We start from the raw sequence: 20,711 nt of genomic DNA, 5'->3' as shown, positions 1-20,711 counted from the left end.
GGATTAACGGCTTGAGCCATCATGCCCGGCCCGATGACACTTTTTAAAGTGTCTTCACTGGTTCTCTTTTGTCTAAAGCAGGGCTACAAGAGAAGATTCTGAATACCTAATCAAATAAATTTCTGGCCAAGGGTGGGTTTTATCAAACCCTGATGTTAATAATAGTTGAACTTAAGAAACTACGGAATACCTCTGTTGTAGAGATTTGGGAAAAAAAATCTTCTTACTTTGACTAGTGAACTAGAAGTAAAGCCTTTAACAAAGAAAGCTAGTAACAACGATAAGGCCATCACAATTTCTGTAATTTTTTTATTATCAAATAATTTTACAAAATCCCAAAATTCCTAGCAACGCATTTTTAACAAACATAAAAATAAGAAAGTTAGTTAAAAAATATATAAAACATACCTAGAAATGGAATCCGTCTAGAAAGAAAGGAAGAGAAAAACACAGGCATAATACATTTTTATGCTTTCGTTAAACTATTAACCTATGATTAAGTAAATTTAATTTAATGTCAATAGCATTTTCACACAATTAAGGTAACATCTGTTTCTACATATGCTTTAATTTTACTGAGGTTGTTTTTAGAAAAAGGTTCCAGAATACAGAGTCACTATATTTTCACATGCATACCATCATGTAATTACATGCAGCAATTTATGGGTATCTCTTGTGATTTCCTATAATAACCACTTACATTATTTTTTAATTAGAAGAAAAAAATGAGATTAAGAAACATATCTATTACATATACCCAAAGAGCAGGAGGAAGTAATATATTTATATTAAGAAATATCAAGTTTACCGTTATATCTCAAAGCAGTCATTTTACTCATTTTTGTTTCTAGGGCAAATAAACACCTATGGTATTTTATGCATGACAGTATACACATTATTTTATTTAAAATTTACTTTCTGGAAATCTAGCTATAGATCTTCAAGGTTAGCAAATCATGTGACAGAAAATTTAATTTTCTCAAGCAGGTGGTATGCTACACTGAAGTTCCAGAAAATCTTATCTAAATGGTGAAATGATTAATAGGGTAAAATAGTCTTACTGGGGGCCAAAGTAGTCTTTTTTAGTAGTCAAATTTAACCTTTTCTTTTTCTATTGAAATAGTCACTGATTCCATAATTTTCTGTAACTATTCATAATGGTTTGTTAAACTTCTTAATTTAAATATTAGTGATTTCCTATTATATTTATCTTTGGAGACACTGTAAAATTACTGGGTTACTTTTGGGATTGTTGAAAGCCTATTTTGGACTAAAAAATTTTACTAAAATCTGTGTAAATTTCTTCTGCAAAACTAATTTTAACTTTGCTCCCTACATTGTTTTTAAGGTAATGTTTTATTTTATGGATTCATTCTTTGGTTTTACAACAATTAGCAATTTTAAAAAATAAATTTCAATTTTCAAGATATTCAAATTGAGTAAAACAGCCATTCATGAACTAAAATGTCTACATTTCAAACAAAAACAATACATCTCACCTTATAGTCTACATTTACATTCACGGACTTAAATTTTAAAAATAAAAGGCCAGTCACAGAAATCACTCAAATTCTGTTTGTCTTGAAAAATCATGGTGTTATAGCCGGGCGCTGTGGCTCAAGCCTGTAATCCCAGCACTTTGGGAGGTCGAGGCGGGTGGATCACGAACGAGGTCAAGAGATCAAGACCATCCTGGTCAACATGGTGATACCCCGTCTCTACTAAAAATACAAAAAATTAGCTGGGCATGGTGGTGCGTGCCTGTAGTCCCAGCTAATTGGGAGGCTGAGGCAGGAGAATTGCCTGAACCCGTGCCTGTAGTCCCAGCTAATTGGGAGGCTGAGGCAGGAGAATTGCCTGAACCCAGGAGGTGGAGGTTGTGGTGAGCCGAGATCGCGCCATTGCACTCCAGCCTGGGTAACAAGAGCGAAACTCCGTCTCAAAACAACAACAACAAAAAACAAACAAACAAACAAACAAAATCACGGTGTTATCACTGATTATTATTACTATTTTTAGGATGAGGTGTTGCTCTGTTTCCCGGGCTGGAGTGCAGTGATGTGATCACAGCTCACTACAGCCTTGACCACGTGGGCTCAAGTGATCTTTCTGCCTCAGCCTCCCAATTAGCTGGGACTACAGGCATGCACCACCACAACTGATAATTTACTGTGGAGACAGAGTATTCCTGTGTTGCCCAGATTAGTCTTGAACTCCTGAGCTCAAACAATCCTCCCACCTCAGCTTCCCAAGGTGTTGGGATTATAGGCATGAGCCACCATGCCTGACCTATCATTATTTAAAGACTTAAGAATTGTGGTAAAAAACACATAATATACAATTTACTGTGTAAACCATTTTTAGAGTATATGGTTCAATATTTTAAATTAATATTCACATTGTTGTATAAAAGATCTCTAAAACTTTTTCATCTTGCAAAAATAAAACTCTATACTCACTGAAAAACTTTCTTTGTCCCCCTCTTCCTAGCTCTGGCAACTATGGTTCTACTTTGTTTCTATGATATCCAAATAGGTGAAATCACACAGTTCTTGTAGTTTTGTAACTTGCTTATTTCACTTAGCATAATGTCCTTGTTCCCTAAATTTTAAGATTAATTTTCCAAAGTAAAAATATCCTTCTTTTAAATGATAAAAAAACATTAAAAAATATCAAAACTCACAGTATTGTAAGTTCATATAATGGTATATAAAGTTCCTCTGCAATTCCTCATCCCTCCGTTCTCTAGATAAGCACTATTATCTAACCAACATTTTTTGGACACATAATATCTGTGAATATAGATAACATTGATCTATGCACACACATTGCATCTTATTTATCTACATCCATTCTTCCTTTTTCTAATGATGTAGAATTTACTAGGTTTAGGTGAGATGACATGTAGCCCATGTTGGTAGCAAAATGGCTGCAACAGTTCAGTGATAAGCCCTGTCTATCCTAAGCCAATTATAATCCCATCCTTATGAGCTAAATCAGCCTGAGGATGAACCTGATAAAAAGGACTGCAGAATATAACTGAAGTACAATAAATTTTCTTGGTTTAATCTGGTTTGAGTTAGGTTTTTGGTTACACGTAACTGAAAGAACTCTAAACAATTTATTTAAAAATCAACAAAAACTACTTAAATTGCAACTAAAAAAAAACCTTTCTTCCTAGAAACGATATTCTTCTTCATCTTAACAAATCTCATATATAATTTTATCAGTAAAACTTAAAACACAATATATATCAATATGCTTCAAAATTATAACTTTAAAAGCCAGACAATCTCTCTTCCACTCCAGCTTGGTGGGGGCTGCAGTCTGAGTGATAAGGCAATGAGAGGTGTCAGCTTAGAATGGTTTACTAATTTCCTCCCCTCTTGTTTACCTGACAATTGTTTGTCCCTGCAAGACGGGAATTTGTAGGGTACCAGTGGGAAAGAAACATGATGAACAAATTGGTAGAATATAATAAAGAAGGGGCACAGGTAATTTGTGGAGTGCTGACAAGTGATAGGCAAAGAGTTTATGTACCAAAGCTTTAGGCCTGCAAATAATTTAACCTCAGAACCAATTCACTTTTCAATTTGTCTGGCCACCTAAAGCTAAAAGAAAATGTTGGGGTCAAAATAGGCAAACTTGGTCCTAAAATAATGTTCATAGTCACCTACAACAGGTAATCAACTTTTGTTCACTTCATATTACTGTAGCTCCTTGCTGACTAAAAAGAAATGTGATAGCTCTATTAAGGAACTCCAACTCAAAATGAAGAAAATAATATGACCAGAATGCTGTTTCAGGCTAGACAGTGCCAGGTTTAGAACTCGTGTTGTTCTACTCTATCCCCATATGAATAGAAATATTCAAAATATTTTAGCTTTCTGTACAGCCAAACAATAGGGAAGGGGATGAGGGGAACTTTCAACCCTTGTTGGCTATGCAGCCTTTTCAATTCAAACTTGCTTTAGGTCCTTCATCAGTACTGAGAGGAATAAGATGTCTTTAAAAAAAAGATCGTTGGGAAGGTAATTGTGATTCTGAATATAAAAATCTGTTGGAGACTTTAAATTTCTAAATATATGTAAAAGAAAGTTAAAAGACGCTTATCTTCTCCAGAACATAACTTTGACATATAATTTACAGAAATAAAATCTGAGCCAACTATTTCTAGATTTCCACTACTTTTGAGTATTCTTCAGATATTTTCCTTTGGCCAAGGGTACTATTTCTTTTTCTGCTTTTTCTTTTAACTCCAAAGGTTAATGACATACAATAAATTACACCCACTTAGAGTGTACAATTTGGTGAGTTTGGCAGTTCTGTATATCCAAAAAACCATCACTAAGATCAAGACCCAGAACATTTCCATCACTTCCAAAACTTTATTTTGTGACCCTTCCCAGTCCTTCTAATCCTAATCCCCAGGAAAACACTGATATTGCATACCCAGCATGTAGGTAGAGTATGCAATAACTGTTTTGCATGAATAAATATAATAAAACACAATTTAAAAGTAATTCTTAAAAAACATGAATACGTCTCGATACAAAAAGTAATGGTATTTACCTGAGTTTCTTTCTTATTGGATCCCTCTTCTGAGTCCGATTGCTGTTCCTGTTCATTTTCATCACTCTAAAAATACATTGCCAATGTACTTTAGGAAATTTTACTAATAATTTCAAAAATTATTTTTTAAAATAATTTTTGGGAGTCCTTATCTTTCAGAGTATACTTGAGACATTTGTAGATAAAATGACATGTCTAGGATTTTCTTCTAAATAACATGGGAGTTGGGAAATGGGGCGGGAATCTAGCTGAAAAAATGACTACTTGGGGTAAGGCTCATTATACTACTCTCCTTCTATACAGTATATATTTAACTTTTGTACAGTAAAAATAAAAACAAAAATAGAAAACCATCTTTGCATTTCCCCATATGTTCTTCCTTTACTTCTTCATTATTTGTCTGATTTTCCTTCTCTTTTTAAACTTTTAATAGACATGTGCACTCTTGATTCATCAAGTCCAATATATATTTTGTCCAAAGCATGGACAATGCAAAGATATGAAATCTCTTCAACTCCATTTAATACTTTCCCATATTTTTGTGCTATTGTTTTCATATGCTTTAGCTCTTTAGAGATAAAGGGGAACATACAGTGAGAAATGGGTCAATTTAACAGGAAGACAGATGATTCCATGTTCATTCACTGGAAGAATGGCTAGTTAGATATTTTCTTAAAAAAAGTATTTTTATGGCTGGGCACGGTGGCTCATTCCTGTACTCCCAGCACTTTGGGAGGCTGAGGCAGGTGGATTGCCTGAGGTCAGGAGTTTGAGACTAGCCTGACCAACCCTGTCTCTACTAAAAATACAAAAAATTAGCCAGGCATGGTGGTGAGCACCTGTAATCCCAGCTACTCCAGAGGTTGAGGCAGGAGAATCACTTGAACCCAGGGGGCAGAGGTTGCGGTGAGCTGAGGTCACGCCATTGCACTCCAGCCTGGGCAACAAGAGCGAGACTCCGTCTCAAAAAAAAAAAAAGTTTTTTGTTTTTTGTTTTTTTTTTTTAATAACAACAGAAGTAAATGTACTGCTACATACAACAGTATAGATATATCTTATAAACTTAATGAGTTATAAAATTTATAGTTCTAGTCATATGCTCTTCAAAAACAGACATAGTTAACTATGGTGTTAGAAATCAGGATACCAGCTGACTTTGAAAATGAGGATGATAGGGATTGAGGAGAACATGGGGGCAATCTACACTGCTTTTTTTTTTTTTTTTTTCTTGAGACGGATTCTCACTCTGCAGCCCAAGCTGGAGTGCAGTGGCCCAACTTCTGCTTCCGGGTTCAAATGATTCTTGTGCCTCAGCCTCCCGTGTAGCTGGAACTACAGGTGCACACCACCATGCCTGACTAATTGTTTGTATTTTAGTATAGATGGGGTTTCACCATGTTGCCCAGGGTGTTCTCGAACTCCTGAGCTCAGGCGATCCACCAGCTTTGGCATCCCTGGCATCCCAAAGTGCAGGGATTACAGGTGTGAGCCACTGTGCCCGGCCTACATTGCTGTTTTCATTCATCATTCTGAGTGGTGATTATGTAGATATGCTACCATTGTGCTAATCCATTAAATTATATATGTATGAATTATGTTTCTGAACATACCATACTTCAATAAAAGGTTTACTTTTTAGAAAATGGAAACAAAATCAACGAATAGCAATGTCAGGCATACAATCAAGCAATAGGAAAAACATTCATTTTTACAAGACTGTTGTAATTTGATAAGCAAAGCACAGTTTCTACTTAGCATGCTTTGAGATGGATGTAATCTGTAATATAGATGTTATAATAATATTTACGAAAATGAAATTAGTCTCAAAAATTCTTTAAAGATGTTTTACAAGAAGCAGTTTAACTATTATAAAATAAAATAAAATAATCAATACATGCACTCTGAGCTTCAGACATTATTTCTATTGCATAATTATGTCAGAACTGCTTTTAAGTAGCACCAACAATCTAAGTAGTTAACTATCCTTACAAAGAATTTTTCTTATTTAACAACTCAACTCAGAAAACATAGTGATGATTTAAGGAATACATAACCTAAGGCATATAAGAAATTATTAGCATGTACTTCACATTAAGAATACTATCAAGAATACTATCAAATATTGTATTTTAATAGGTTCTTACATCTTGCGTCCAAAATGAAACTCCTGTAGATCTTCTTTTCTCTCTTGGTCGCCGTCGTTCTCTGATTGATTTAGGTTGTGATTTATCTTCTCCTTCTTTTTCCTCTTCTCTTTTTTCTCCCTCTGTTCAGAATTGCAATGAACCACACACTAGCAATATATCTTGACAATATTTTGCAAGGTAATTGTAAAAACAATTCTAAGCCAACCTCCTTCGTGAAACGTTCTAAATTTCTCAAATCAGAATTACATTTTTGACCCTCTCTGAGCTCCTATACATTTGATTTGTTATTTTATTTTATTTTTTGAGATGGAATCTTGGTCTTGTTTCCCAGGCCAGAGTGCAGTGGTGTGATCTGGGCTCACTGCAACCTCTGCCTCCTGGGTTCAAGCAATTCTCCTGCCTCAGCCTCCCAAGTAGCTGGGATTACAGGTGCCTGCCATCATACCCAGCTAATTTTTTTTTTTTTTTTTTTTTTTTTGTAATTTTAGTAGAGACAGGGTTTCACCATGTTGGCCAGGCTGGTTTTGAACTTCTGACCTCAAGTGATCCTGCCTGCCTCAATCTCCCAAAGTGCTGAGATTACAGGTGTGAACCACCGTACCCAGCTTATACATTTGATTTAAACATATATCTCTATCTCCCATTACTTATGTTAAGGATCATGATAAAACTTATCTTCATATTCCTAGTCCTCAACTAAAAATGTTGTTTAAAAGACACAAATATTTGATAAAATGAAAATAATGAAACCCTATAAAGAAGAATGGGGTACTAGTTATTAATGCCTGAGAAGGAAATCGTTATTATACTCAAAGCTGACATTATATGGAATAAAAACAGTTCTTAATGATGAACGGCTAGCGGGAATCAAATAAATTTATTGGTTTCTGCTTCTAATATTGCCAGTCTTTGCCAGGCAGTGATACAATATTCACTTCATTTCATTTCCATTAGATAGTATCTAAGAGCAAGCCTGTTTCTTCTGGAAAATGTTTATTAAAAACAAATCAGCACAAACATGTTAGTTTCAGTATTTCCGTTTCATTCCTGAGACAGTTAAAATGGCTTCAGGCTTACATACTAGAAGAATATTAGAGACTCTGAATACGCTAATAAATACAGATGCACATGAAACAAAATGATTTTAAGACATCCCAACAGAGTATTAAGAGAAGTTTTCAAAGCTGTTTTGGAATAGGTTTAGGGCAAAGACCTCAAACTCCAAAGCCCACAGCAGCTATCCAGGTAATATCAATGGCTAAAATGGGCCAGGGGACTATCCAGGGGGATGGAAGGCAGGCAGCTGCTACTACATAGCTCCAGGTAATTGTTGATATGTGAGAATTCAGATCCAGTGTTGCCAGATCTGCCAACTTTTCAAGAAATGCCAAAAATATGAAGTTTGAAGTGAGTATCTCTAATTTTAAATGTTGGTTAAAAATTTTCACAAACACTATGAAGCCCTTACTCATAGCAGTTTAAAGAACTGAAATATCTCAATGACCAACATAAAAAAATACATAGCTGGAAATTGGGAAAAACTTTATTTTCTGGTGTTTATTCTACATTATTACTGATATTTATCAGGACTAACACAGTAAGATTTAGGCTTTAAAATATAAAAAGCCTGTAATTAAAAATAATTTTATTTAGTATTTATCTCTGATTTAAAGTGGGAATTACTCAGAATTTAAATAGAAAGTTTATATAAAATAATAGGAAATGGTAATCGTATCAATATACCACTATATAGTTGAGAAAGAAATGTATTTTTCAAGAAATAAGCGTAAAAAATATGTTTTAGTGAGATCATTACATGTATTAAGTAATTTTAGTTTACAACAATTTCACAAAAAACATGTAAATGATATGATCTCCACAGTAGGCAAGAAATAGCTTAGAGCATCTGAGAAGTACTACATTAATAAACTGCTTCTAGAAATAAGTCACCCACCAGTTCAATATTAACTTTTCTTTATAGGTGGACATGAAGACTTTTGTGAAGCATTGGGTTATAAAAATATTAATATCAACTGCAGGTCATATTATTTTCTATATCTGCTTTCTACTTTTCTCATTCTCAACCTTCATATTCTTTCTGTTTAGGTTCAATAAATCACAAGTTAGGATGTTGTTCCTTTTTTGTTCGAATTATTATTTAGGAAACCCTAATTCAAAAGATTATATTATACGAAGAAAGCAAAGTGTTTTCAAAATTTGGTATTCTTACCTCTTTCATTTTCTTTTGTTATTCCTCTGGAGTAAGCAGACGTTATACCTACAAGACTATTTGGCCTGTTTAGTTGACTTGAAGCATAGAGTGAACTGCTTATAGTAGAAAGTGAAGAGGATGGAGTGGTTGAACTGGAAGTTGATACTGGCCTATAACGTTGATAAGTCTGTGAAACATTAAGATCAAAACCCATTTAAAACATTAAATACAAAAACATATAAAGTATTTAAAAATTCATTTCAAAGAAAAAGTAGTGATCTAATGCCAAAGTAATTCAGATTTCCAGCTAAAATTCTCTGAAGTATTTTGTACATGATTTGTTGGTATACAAATCTCTTGTATGCTGAGGACGTAAGAACTGTTCGTATCATTTGATTTGAATGTGTTTTGATATACTGTTACCTCATCATATGTTCTGGAGTACTTTTGTTTATATTCATCTTCTCTAGATGTTTCTGACTCCTTCTTTTCTTCTTGTTTCTCTTTATCTTGTTTTTCTTTTTCCTCTTTTTCTTTTTCTTCATTTTCTTGTTCTCTGGTTCGGGTAGAACGACTTCTTCCTATAGTTTTCTCAGCTTCTTGAAGATCAGTTAATGTCACTCCCTGCGCACACAAAAAGATCAATATAATTATTAGATGCGCTAAAGCTTGTTTCAAAGGAATATTTTAGAAATGAATATATTATATACAAATGCATTAAAAGTCAAATATGCATGTTTAGAATTGGTTTGCAAATGGACACAGCAAGTTACATTCATTCTATGAAGAATCACCATTAGCAAGCACAATGATAGGTACTGGGGAAGATATAAATGTAGATAAGAAACCACCTCTGGGTCGGGAGCAGTGGCTCAAGCCTGTAATCCCAGCACTTTGGGAAGCCGAGGCAGGTGGATCACGAGGTCAAGAGATCGAGACCATCCTGGTCAACATGGTGAAACCCCGTCTCTACTAAAAACACAAAAAATTAGCTGGGCGTGGTGGCACATGCCTGTAATCCTAGCTGCTCTACTCAGGAGGCTGAGGCAGGAGAATTGCCTGAACCCAGGAGGCGGAGGTTGCGGTGAGCCGAGATAGCGCCATTGCACTCCAGCCTGGGTAACAAGAGCGAAACTCCGTCAAAAAAAAAAAAATCACCTCTGTATTCAGAAATTAACAAAATGGTAAAAGATATGACAAATACTTTATGCATATAAGTGTTCCCCACAAGTTCAGAGTAGGGAAGAATAGCCAACATATATATTGTTTGTATATTACATTATAAATATTTATGTTTTTATATATGTATGTGTGTGTGTATGTGTGTGTATATGTGTGTGTGTGTATATATATATATATATATATATATATATATACACACACACACATATGCATGATAATTTTTAAGGCTTAAAAGAGAGTTCAATAAATTTTTCAAGATTTGACCTTGAAGAACAGGTTAGATTTCAAGAAGTGAAAAGTATAAAGACAGAAAAAGTATATTAAGGTCCTAGCAAATAGTTCAAACTGCAAGCTAAGTAATGGTTAGGATAAGACAGCTGAATCTGGACTGTGGAGCTTCTTAACTGTGGGAAAAGAGAAAGACACAAAAGTATACATCATATTTAGCATAATTAGAATGGCAAAGAGGAGGTAAGGAGACCACTAGCCTCAGCCTGAATGGCATTTTTTTTCATACTTGAACATAAGCTGCTTAATATACCTAATATAAGAGCCTATTCTCTGCGCCCCCCCGCTCCGCTTTCCAAATACTCAGTTATTAGACATCATATATGATTAATTCATTCTAACACCAAATACTCTGTGCCAGATGCTGTATTAGAAATAAGGATTAAAAAAAAAACTAAAAAAGACACAAACACATTTGCTAATTAGACGAAATATAATAGTAACAGTGAAACCACCCAAAAGACCATGGAAGAATTACTAGAGCAACCATTACCTTTTAAGGATTTACTCATACTATATACTGACATCAATATTTTCACAACAAAGTGAAAAAGAGAAAGGTAATTTGTTTAAAAGTGTGTATGTACACATGTACATATGTGTTTTATATGCTACTTATGTAAGTTGTATATATTAATTATATTAAATATACCTGTGTTGATCTTCTAGATTGTCTTGCTTGTCTAGATCTTGCTTTTCTTTGGGATTCAGACTCTTCATCCCTAACAGGAGTGAGGTATGATCTACAGTAATAAATTAAAAAATCATTAGTTGTAAATATAATACCTGTGAATGGAAATATCTTATCAATGTATATGAACAAAACCTACAAGTTTTATTTCAGTAAGTTTTAAGGAAAAGTCTTCAGAGAATGATCTTTGAAATCCAATAATGCAATGTGATAATTTCTTTTTAGATTGGAACTAGTTATATTTTAATTATATTTTAACATCACATTTTAATTTCCTAACTACATTTAAAAAAATCAGGTAATTTAAGATGAAATCATATTTTTAAAAAGGATTTAGAGAACTGAAGATTAAAAGTTTCAGCTCTACTGAAAGAAACAAGAATTTCATTTTGCCCAATTAAACAGAATGGATAAGGAGTAAATTTTTTGTCTGTTTTTAACTGAAGAAGGTTCTCTTCTCCAGCCCTGAAAATATACCCTAATAGTAATAATCTAAGCATCTTATTTAATGACCTTCTAAAAGGGGCTTTAAATTCTTCTCACCTATAGTATTTTCAAATACCGGAAGAAAGGTATCAAATTCCTTTCTAAATCTTTATATTCTCTAGGACACAGTCCTAATTCCTTGAATCTTTCCTCCTAGCCCCTTTTTGGCTCCCTGAAACATCATCTTAGATGATAATAATTAGTATATATGTGAAGTTATTTGACTAAATTCTATACAGTGTTTACTTTCAGTACAATGGTTAGGGCTGAATGTAACATTAGGTTATGGGATGATGAATGAGTACACAACACTCCCTGCATTTATTTTATTTTATTTTATTTTATTTTATTTTTTTTGAGATTGAGTCTTATTCTGTGGCTGGAGTGCAGTGGTGCAATATGGGTTTGCCGCAACTTCTGCTTCCTAGGTTCAAGTGATTCTCTCACCTCAGCCTCCAGAGGAGCTGGGGCTATAGGCGAACATCACCAGCTGGGGCTATAGGCGAACATCACCATGTCTGGCTAATTTTTGCATTTTTAGTAGGGACAGGGTGTCAACCATGTTGGCCAGGTTGGCCTTGTACTCATGACATCAAGTGATCTGCCTGCCTCAGCCTTCCAGAATGCTGGGATTACAGGCATGAGCCACCGCACCTGGTCTCCCTGCATTCTTGTCAGTGTGTTTTACTAATGATGTTTATGTCAGACAACATACTTTGAGTGGTGCTCTAAAGAATTCAAGTGCTTTTTATATATAAACAGCTTTTAAATCAGCATGTTACTCTTGAGTAACTTATTTTCTGATATAAAGAACAGGACCTGGCATTTATCTTCACTAAATTTCATCTTATAAATTTAAGCTTATGCTTCCTCTTGTCCCAGGGTACGCACCTTTTCAAAAGCTTGTAATCTATGTCAAAAGTTAAATAAGGCTGGGGTATGGTGGCTTACACCTGTAATTCCAACACACTGGAAGGCCGAAACAGGCTGACTGCTTGAGCCCAGGAATTTGAGCCCAGCCTGGGAAACCTGAGGAAACCTGTCGCTACAAAAAATGGAAAATTTAGCCAGGCATGGTGGCACATGCCTGTACTTCCAGTTACTTGGGAGGCTGAGATGGGAGGATCACCTGAGCCTGGAGATCAAGGCTGCCGTGATCTGAGATTGTATCACATCTCAAAAAAAAAAAAAAGTTAAATAAGAGTCAAACAAGTAAAGATATGACAGAGCCCTGCAGCACAACATGAAGACCTTCCTCTGATAATATTACTTGGGAAGTTAAATCATTAACGCATCATTGAATTACACCAACTAGCTCACATTTCTCAGAGAACACTTAGAAAGTAGAGTACAGTTGACTGCTGAACAACACAGGTTTGAACTATGCAGCTTGGCTTATATAAAAGTTACATCAAGTGTGCCTGCCTCTTCTGCCTTCTCTTCCACCTCCTCCTCAATGTGAGGAGGAAGAGAATTCTGACCTTTATTAGGACCCACTTCCACTTAATGAGTAGTAAATATGTTTTTCTTCTTTATGATTATCTTAATAATATTCCTTTTTCCAGCTTACTTTATAGTAAGAATACAGTATATTATACATATATAACATACAATATATGTGCTAATCAATTGTTTATGTTATTGGTAAGGCTTGCAGTCAATGGTAGGCTACTAATTTAGATTGGGGGACTCAAAAGTTTTATATAAATTTTTGACTGCATAGGGAGTTGGCGGCCCTAACTCTTGCATTGTTCAAGGATCAACTGTATATTTTCTATCCTGTTTATTCCATGTTTCCCCCTCTCACAACCCCAGGCAATGATCTAGTGAATTTTCTTTATTCATATGCTACTTTTAAAAAAGGCTCTTGTTACCTTTAGTATTCTTCTCAATTTGTAATTTATTTTTTTAGCCTCTCTGACACTATTCATACAATCGTTACACACTTCTGAATTTACTGTGTTTTATGCCTTCTCTTCTCTGTGTCCTTTAAAGCTCTAAGTTCAGCAGATACAGCACATCTTCAAACATCCTTAGAATCATCCACTGTTTTTTCAAAATACTTTTTAGAGAGCCCTCATTCATTTTATACATATATATAAGAAAATATTTCTTTCTACAGTCCTGAAATATTTGGAATCTGTTTCTCTAAAACTAGAATATATGACATTATTCTTAGCATTCACCTCCTTAGAGAATTAACCCTAAGATGACCAGGTCTTTTCTCACACAAAATCTTAGTTGCCTCAATTTCATCAATTAAGTCTTTTCTTGCTTAAAATTAGTTCAGAAAACTGGTTCTTCTTGCTGTTTCTACATAATTACATTTGTAGCTATGAAATTCACAAGAGGGAGTGTTACTTGAATGGGACATCCAACAAACTTACAGTAAGATGAAAACTCCATCACTATTATACTTTGACTTTAATTTTATTTAGATATAACAGATACTATTTTTTGTAACTATTATAGTGAGTTTCCTGGGACAAGTAATTCAAAAGGAATAAGAAAGTAACTAATAAACTTGTCATTAAAATTTAAGAAACATTAATTCTGGGATATAAGAAGGGCTTGGGCTTGTTATAGAAAATGATTGTATAAATTAGAGAAATGCTGCACATTCTATCCTTCTCTAGGAAAATTACAGTAACATACGAAAAGATCTGAGATATAATGAAGGATGTAATCTGTATAACTTGGTTTAACTCAGTATTTCCCAAGACCATTTAAACAGAGAATCCTCCTCTCCTGTCCTATTTTGTGGCATATCTAGTAAATATGGAAAAGTGCTCCTAAGAACATCAGCCTGGAAAATGTGGTCCAATGGCTATTTTTTTCCATTCATTCATCTAATTTATGTATGTACCTACTATGCAATTTATTACTTTTTGGACTTCTACCAAATGAAGAGAAAAAAAAGGAGATGAAATCTAAATGTCACAGTTAATCTGGTTAAACAAAGTTTACAGCAGGCTGAGTACAGTAGAGTATGCCTGTATTCCAGTCAAGGTGGGAAGACTGCTTGAGGCCAGGCGTTTGAGACCAGCCTAGGCAACATAACAAGACTCCATCTCTACAAAAGTTCAAAAAATTAGCTGGGTGTGATGGCACAGCTGTCATCCCAGCTACTCAGGAGGCTGACATAAGAGGATTGCTTGAGCCCAAAAGGTCATGGCTGCAGAAGCATCATCACACCACCACTTTACAGCTTGAGTAACAGAGATTTAAAAAAAAAATTAAAAAAAAAAAGTTCACAGCAAGACAGAGGGGTGCATGTTATCACTTTAGCATTTCATGAACTGCTCTGAAACTAAGTATGAACATGGACTACTATCAAATTTGACCGCAGTCAAATGTTTCAGTTAATTTATAACAGAGAAACTTGCCTTCTCACTTGGCTCTTTTTTAGCACCATGGCAAATAGTACTATCAACGATTACATTCTCTCCCAACAAGCCTGGATTCCTTTTCAATGGTTTCAAATTGCCACAAAAGTCAATAAATCTATTATACCTGGTTTCACATATGCAAGTTAGGGGGATAAAAGTTACTAGCTGAAAGACTTATAAAATCTGCACCTGCAGGTAATTTTAATTTTCCATATAGCATTCATCCTAAATTAGCATAAAAATATAGCTTATCAATTTATAATATAAACACATTTCTTTTATTTATAATTACCATCTAATATTCAGTACCTTTCTCCTCCTTTGGGGTACCTATCTAGAGTAGACCTCTAAGAATACAATGTAGAGAAGAAAAATAATTTATATATTTTACGTATTTTTAGTTGCAAAGAGTTGATCATTAAAAGATGGTAGAATATACCCACCAAACTCCATTGTTGCTTTTATCATTGCTGCATCATTCTGACCTACTGCATCTCTTTCTTAGAACTACACAGGGTATATAATTCTATTCCTTAGATGAATACCATTTTCTGAGAAACCGAAAGGGTATACCTGTGCTGACATTTTTTTTTTTTTAGCCACATAAATCACAAATACGGTGATTTATATCCTTAAATCACCAAATATACTTTTTAAAGGCCAATTTTAAATCATATACATTTCAGAACCATTAATGGAATTTAAATAAAAGACAAACAGAAGAGGCCAACAATGTATTCAAGACTGCAATTATTTCACATGGAACAAAACACAAACATTAATATCACTGCAAACATCATTGAAACAAGGTAAGACAAACAAAACCTCTATAATACAGAACAGAAAAAAATGTCGTCAGACACATTTTTATTCTTATGCTATTAGAATCTGTTGTGTTGAAAAATATATCCAAGCGCTTAATTTTCAATCTTCAATGTCTTCCATCAAAACTAATTAGAACTAATTCTAGAAGTCAAAATTCAATTCTCTTCAGCAGAATAAACCATCTATTGGGTTAAGAATCACAATTTGTTCTGAAACAACTGATGATTCAAGAGAGACATTTATTAAGTTTACTCACTGGAGAAATTTTCAAAAAGCACTGAATGCTAAGAGATAGAAAAGATTCTAGCGAGACTCTGTCTCAAAAAAAGAGAACAGATTCTGGAAGTTAAATCAAACACCTCATTTAATAGAAGAGACTCTAACTCAAAGATAATTCTAACCTTAAGAGTCAAGGCAGAAAAAAAAAGAAAAAGAAAAAGAAAAAGAAACAAAAAAGAAAAAAAGAATCAAGGCAGAGTAAGGAGTAAGAAACCAAGAACTTCTGACCCTTCTTCCTCTCAACAACCCCAACCCCACCCCCCAAAAAAGCAAAGTCCTCAAACTTATTTCTGTAAGTTTGATTAAATGATGGATACTAATTTCTGTTGGCTCTGTGGTCTTATTGAGAGCACTATGACAACCTAAAATGGACTTAAAACTTAAAGGAAAAAAGGGAAGAATAATTAAAATATAATATAACCTACACTGGTACTCAAATCACAAAATAGTAACCACCTGCAGTGGCATTATAAAGGTACCACTAAATTTCACCATAAAAATAGAAACAAACCCTAAATATAGACAAAAATTAAAGATGCGATGATAGAAAAAAAATAACACTACTTTTCATATACTTAAACACAAATAGCGCCGGGCGCGGTGGCTCAAGCCTGTAATCCCAGCACTTTGGGACGCCGAGGCGGGTGGATCACAAGGTCAAGAGATCGAGACCATCTTGGTCAACAAGGTGAAACCCCGTCTCTACTAAAAATACAAAAAATTAGCTGGGCATGGTGGCTCGTGCCTGTAATCCCAGCTACTCAGGAGGCTGAGACAGGAGAATTGCCTGAACCTAGGAGGCGGAGGTTGCGGTGAGCCAAGATCGCGCCATTGCACTCCAGCCTGGGTAACAAGAGCGAAACTCCGTCTCAAAAAAAAAAAAACCACAAATATTACTGTAAGGCCATTACTACTACAGGCCAGGCACTTCACTAGGCACAAGAGAAAAAGAACTCTGTATATGATTACTACGTGACGGAAATAAAACAAAGTTAATCTGGTCGGTATTTTAGTTAAAAAAAATTAGTTATATTGGTTAATTTAATTTTGCAAGAATAAAATATAAAAATAGAGCATACATTTGGTTTCTTGAGTTTCTTTTTTCAAAAGGAAAAAAAAAAAAAGCTAGGGACTATGCATAATATAGCAGAAAGAACTTAACTACTTTTCCTGCAATCTTTGGGCTAGCCTCAGCCCTCACACCCATAAACTATACAAAGTAAAATAGTCACGCATTATCTCCGAGTCTGTTTCCTTCTGTACAGCAAGGAAATCCCAAAAGATAGTAAGCTCCTTTGTACATCTATGATTCCATGCAAATAGGTGGCAACAGAAAGAAGTGAGCAATGTTTTAAAAACATGTAAGCACACAAATAAATTCAGACTCTTTGGAAAAATCCAAATAAGTGCTTTCTACGTATCAAAGATTAAAAAAACTAAATGAATGTATTCAACATACTTAAAATTACTTGGCTTACACTTATGCACAGAAGCCTTACCAAGAGAATCTTCAGATGAAATTCTCAAAATCAACAGGAACAAAACAGTTCAACATCCTTCATATTTCTTAATAATGGGAGGAAACAATGAAAAGAATGATAAAACTTGTTTTTGTCATGTTGCATCTAATTTTCCCTAAGTGTGTTGTATGTATTCAGTTCTTCATCAAAAAAAAAATTTTTTGAAATAAAACAACTTTAGAAACTTACAATGTTTAAGTAAGAAAACAACTGTCTTGCTCACTGACTTTAAAAACATTACTTCTGTCAGAGGTGGGTCACAAGCCTAAATACAAATAATTGCTAGAGTGTCAATTTACATAGTTCTGAGCTGAGAGGGTATTTCATTGATTAGTCTACTGGAGAGATGATCATCAACCTCACAAGACTTTTTTAAAACAATAAACAACTTTGATCACTGGGCAAGATATATCAGCAGTACTGTTAGGACCTTTACACACCTGCGTCTCTCCCTGACCTCTGTTGTGGAGGAGACAGTGCCAGCAGTAGTTGTAGTCAGGGTTGTGGTAGAAGCTGCAGCATTTACAACAGTTGGAGCAACAGGAATGGTCACTGATGTAGGAACACTGTCCTTTTCTTTTTCAGTACTATCCTCAGCCCACAAACGATTTGAGGTACTATAGCATCATAAGCAGCAACACAAAAAAGAGAAAAGGAAAACAGCTAAACAATGAAAGCACTTTCTAGCAGCTGAAAACACATGGCTACAGGGATGGATTTTTTTTTTTTTTAAAACGCAAGGTGAAACATCCTTAAATTATGAACCAAAAAGCTCACCCAGAGTTGTCAGAGAGAAATTTACATTTTAAGCAGTCTAATTGAAGGAAAGTTCATAGTTCAGGAACACAAATTTTCCCCCAGTCATGCATAATTGCCTCATTTTGGAACCAATTTTTGTTTATAAATAAATTTAACAAGATAAATGAAAAAATCCAGAGCCCCACAATCTTCTAAACAAAAATGCATGCACATACATAAGCACACAGTAGACCTGAGCACAAAATATATCTGTGACTTACCTGCTTTGTGTGCCTGCTGAGGAAGAACCGGTTGTAATCTTTGTAGTAGTGCTTGTGCTGGAAAGCAGGCTTTTCTGAAGCCCAGCTGCAGAGGTAACTGTTGGTGTTGATGTGGTGCTTGGAACACTAGAACTAATCAAATCATCTTGTCTTCTACCAAAGGAGCAACTAAACAAAAGAGTCATATCTATATAGGATGTGTCTGTATGTGTGTTCTATAGTTAATGTCTATACATTACACAAAGTACAAGGCTAGAAAAAAAATCTTTAAAAACTGTGTTCCTAAATACACCACCAGCTCCAGCACCAAGAGTTGCATCTACAACTTGCTAGAGTTTAGATGATTTCACTAATTTGGTAGTGTATCATTTTAGTGCCTCCTCCCAACATTCTCAATAAGACTCAAAGACGATCTGATATTTCACATTTCTGAAATTACTCCACACCATATGGTCATGCCAGGCTGACCCTGAAAAACACACTTTGGTTTTGTTTTACCCAGGGAAAACAAGATGCTGACATTTTTTTAAGAAAATTGTTTTAGCAATGGGTCAGATACCTAGGAAGTGACTGATGCCTACATGATACTTGTTCACATCTTACTTGTCTTTTTGGTTGCTTTTAGTAAATAAATTGTCTATAGGGCTTTTTTTCCCTCTTCCATATGATATTATGAACATTCCAGCTGAAAGCACTTCCATAGCTCTGAGTTCTAGGGCAAGCCAAATCTTTCCAGATCAACAATGATGACTAGATCAATTAAAACACTGGCCTGTTTAAGTTGTTCTAGGCAACGAGTTCCTTCTAAAGGAGTTCCTTTTAAATATGTTAACAGTCTAAAAAATATTTCATAATATTTAAAGCTTAATTATATAAAAGAAGGGCACAAGAATAAATTATAACCCATCTTTAAATATATATTCTGTGTTCAGAGTAAGTTTTATTTAAATAACAAAAGCCCATAATATTTAATAAAAACACCCATTTGTTTAAAATGATGTTAAATTGAGGGCTCCAAATTGCCTCATATTTTTATAAATGAATATGTAAAAATCATTTAAGAATAATATTACCTTTTATGATAAGTTGATCCTTCATTAACTGAGCTATTTTTTTTAAGATCATCTTCCCATTTTCTCCTTGTATATGAACTACTTGTTCGCAAACTTGAAGAATCTCTGTTAAAAGAATACCCTTCAGATTCTGGTAGATAACTTTATAACAAGATTAAGAAAGCTGTACACTTTTCCTATATTTAGGGGGAAAATTCAGGTATTTACAGAAATATACTTTTTGATCACAAAATACAAAGTAGGGGAGATGCTTACTTTAACCTCAGAAGATCTACTTTACAGTATATTATGTGCCAATTAAAAACAATGCTTATTAAAAATATATATTAACATATAGGATCACTTATGAGATCTTGGGGGAAAAAATCACAAAACTGGATATTATAACATGATTACAACTATATTAAAAAGTTCTTAAATTCTGTAAGCTGAAAAATAGGAAGAAACAAAAGAAAATACTGACAATGATTAAGGGCTTTTCTTCCCCTTTTCTTTCCCCTTTCCTAAATGTTCCAAATATTTAGAGAACTTGTACTAGTTTGGGACCCCATCTCCTCCCACTTTCCCCTCACTCTGTTCCAGCCACAAATTCTTTGCTATTTAATGAACATACCAAGCCTGCACCATGCTAGATAATAAAGATTTTATAGTGAATGCATAAAGGAAATCAAAATAAAGTCACCTGTTTTCTTTCTCTTCAATGTCAGATGTACTGGCTAGTCGTCTTGGTATTGTAGGTGCAACATATGCAAGCCTAGCTCCTTTACTATCTTTCTCCTTCAAAATGGAAAAAAAAAATGAGTAAAAATTAATTTGTGTACTGATTATAGGCAATGCTAAAAGTATTAAGAAAAGGTTATTCAATAACGTATAATTATATAGCTATCATAGTTACAGTATTTCTACAATTCCTAGCTAAACTTTAAAATGAATGACAATCAGCAATCAGCCTGTTTAAACTTGTTTTCTATTTTAGCCTAGAATTAGATGATATTTTAACATAAGGAAAAAAAATTCCTCCATATTTT

The 20,711-nt window shown here is 34.3% G+C and overlaps 1 protein-coding gene across 5 annotated transcripts in view; it reads right to left on the bottom strand.

Moving 5' to 3' along the window:
• Nucleotides 1–20,711, bottom strand: part of PPP1R12A (protein phosphatase 1 regulatory subunit 12A) — a 155,877-nt gene that overhangs the window by 19,263 nt on the left and 115,903 nt on the right. For 2 of the 5 annotated variants that reach the window (XM_074402511.1, XM_003927829.3), the window contains exons 11-20: nt 20,366–20,460; nt 19,684–19,788; nt 18,611–18,778; nt 18,032–18,208; nt 11,054–11,144; nt 9,355–9,555; nt 8,950–9,118; nt 6,717–6,838; nt 4,573–4,638; nt 409–425 (exon numbers count right to left, since the gene is read on the bottom strand). In XM_074402511.1, the coding sequence (XP_074258612.1) occupies nt 409–425; nt 4,573–4,638; nt 6,717–6,838; nt 8,950–9,118; nt 9,355–9,555; nt 11,054–11,144; nt 18,032–18,208; nt 18,611–18,778; nt 19,684–19,788; nt 20,366–20,460 (1,211 nt within the window). The remainder of the gene's footprint in view (nt 1–408; nt 426–4,572; nt 4,639–6,716; nt 6,839–8,949; nt 9,119–9,354; nt 9,556–11,053; nt 11,145–18,031; nt 18,209–18,610; nt 18,779–19,683; nt 19,789–20,365; nt 20,461–20,711) is intronic. The other 3 variants (XM_074402512.1, XM_003927830.4, XM_074402513.1) reach the window with 3 other exon arrangements.

The sequence above is a fragment of the Saimiri boliviensis genome, chromosome 7 (assembly GCF_048565385.1).
Source record: "Saimiri boliviensis isolate mSaiBol1 chromosome 7, mSaiBol1.pri, whole genome shotgun sequence".
Taxonomy (NCBI): Eukaryota; Metazoa; Chordata; class Mammalia; order Primates; family Cebidae; genus Saimiri; species Saimiri boliviensis.
Note: the sequence above shows the minus strand (reverse complement) of the source record. Positions and strands in the feature narration are given on the sequence as shown.